Source organism: Bison bison, unplaced genomic scaffold (genome assembly GCF_000754665.1).
Source record: "Bison bison bison isolate TAMUID 2011002044 unplaced genomic scaffold, Bison_UMD1.0 scf7180017848379, whole genome shotgun sequence".
Lineage (NCBI taxonomy): Eukaryota > Metazoa > Chordata > Mammalia > Artiodactyla > Bovidae > Bison > Bison bison.
In genome coordinates, this window is record NW_011478952.1 from 22,244 (window position 1) to 22,717 (window position 474).

A 474-nucleotide genomic window follows, 5' to 3' on the forward strand; every position below is an offset into this window, starting at 1 on the left:
AGCGCGAGCTGCGCGGCTCACCTGATGACCGCGGCGGCGGGCGCGGCCAGCAGGCCGAGGGCGAGCAGCAGCGGCAGCAGTCTGGGCGTCTGCATGGCGGCGGCGGCCCGGTCGAAGCGGAGAGCCCGGGAGGTCGCGAGCTTATAGCCGGGATGACGGCGCAGTTGGGCCGCGTCAGCTGACCCGCTTGTTTGCACCGGGGCTGGTCACGTGGGCTGCGGCCGGCGACGGGGGGCGGGGCCGGGCCGGCGCGGGGCGGGACCTGAGCGGTGAGGGGCGGGGCCACCCGCGACTAGGAGCTGCTGCGTCTGCTCAGGCGAGCTGTCCTCCTGTCCCCCCTCGGGCCACGTGCTGACCCGGAGAATTGCCACGACCTTGTCGGGGCAGAAGGGGACCGGGCCTGGCCCCGCTGGACCCCTCAGCCGGGCGAGGCTCCCGGAGCCGCGGCTCCTTCCCGGCCCCGGGCTCGCGGCT

General features: G+C 76.4%; 1 protein-coding gene across 1 annotated transcript in view; it reads right to left on the bottom strand.

Moving 5' to 3' along the window:
* The window catches only part of CTSD (cathepsin D), a 9,663-nt gene extending 9,464 nt beyond the window's left edge, over positions 1-199 (bottom strand). The window contains exon 1 of the mRNA XM_010845049.1: positions 22-199. Within this exon, the coding sequence (XP_010843351.1) occupies positions 22-95 (74 nt within the window). The 5' untranslated portion in view covers positions 96-199. The remainder of the gene's footprint in view (positions 1-21) is intronic.
* Positions 200-474: the final 275 nt, after the last annotated feature.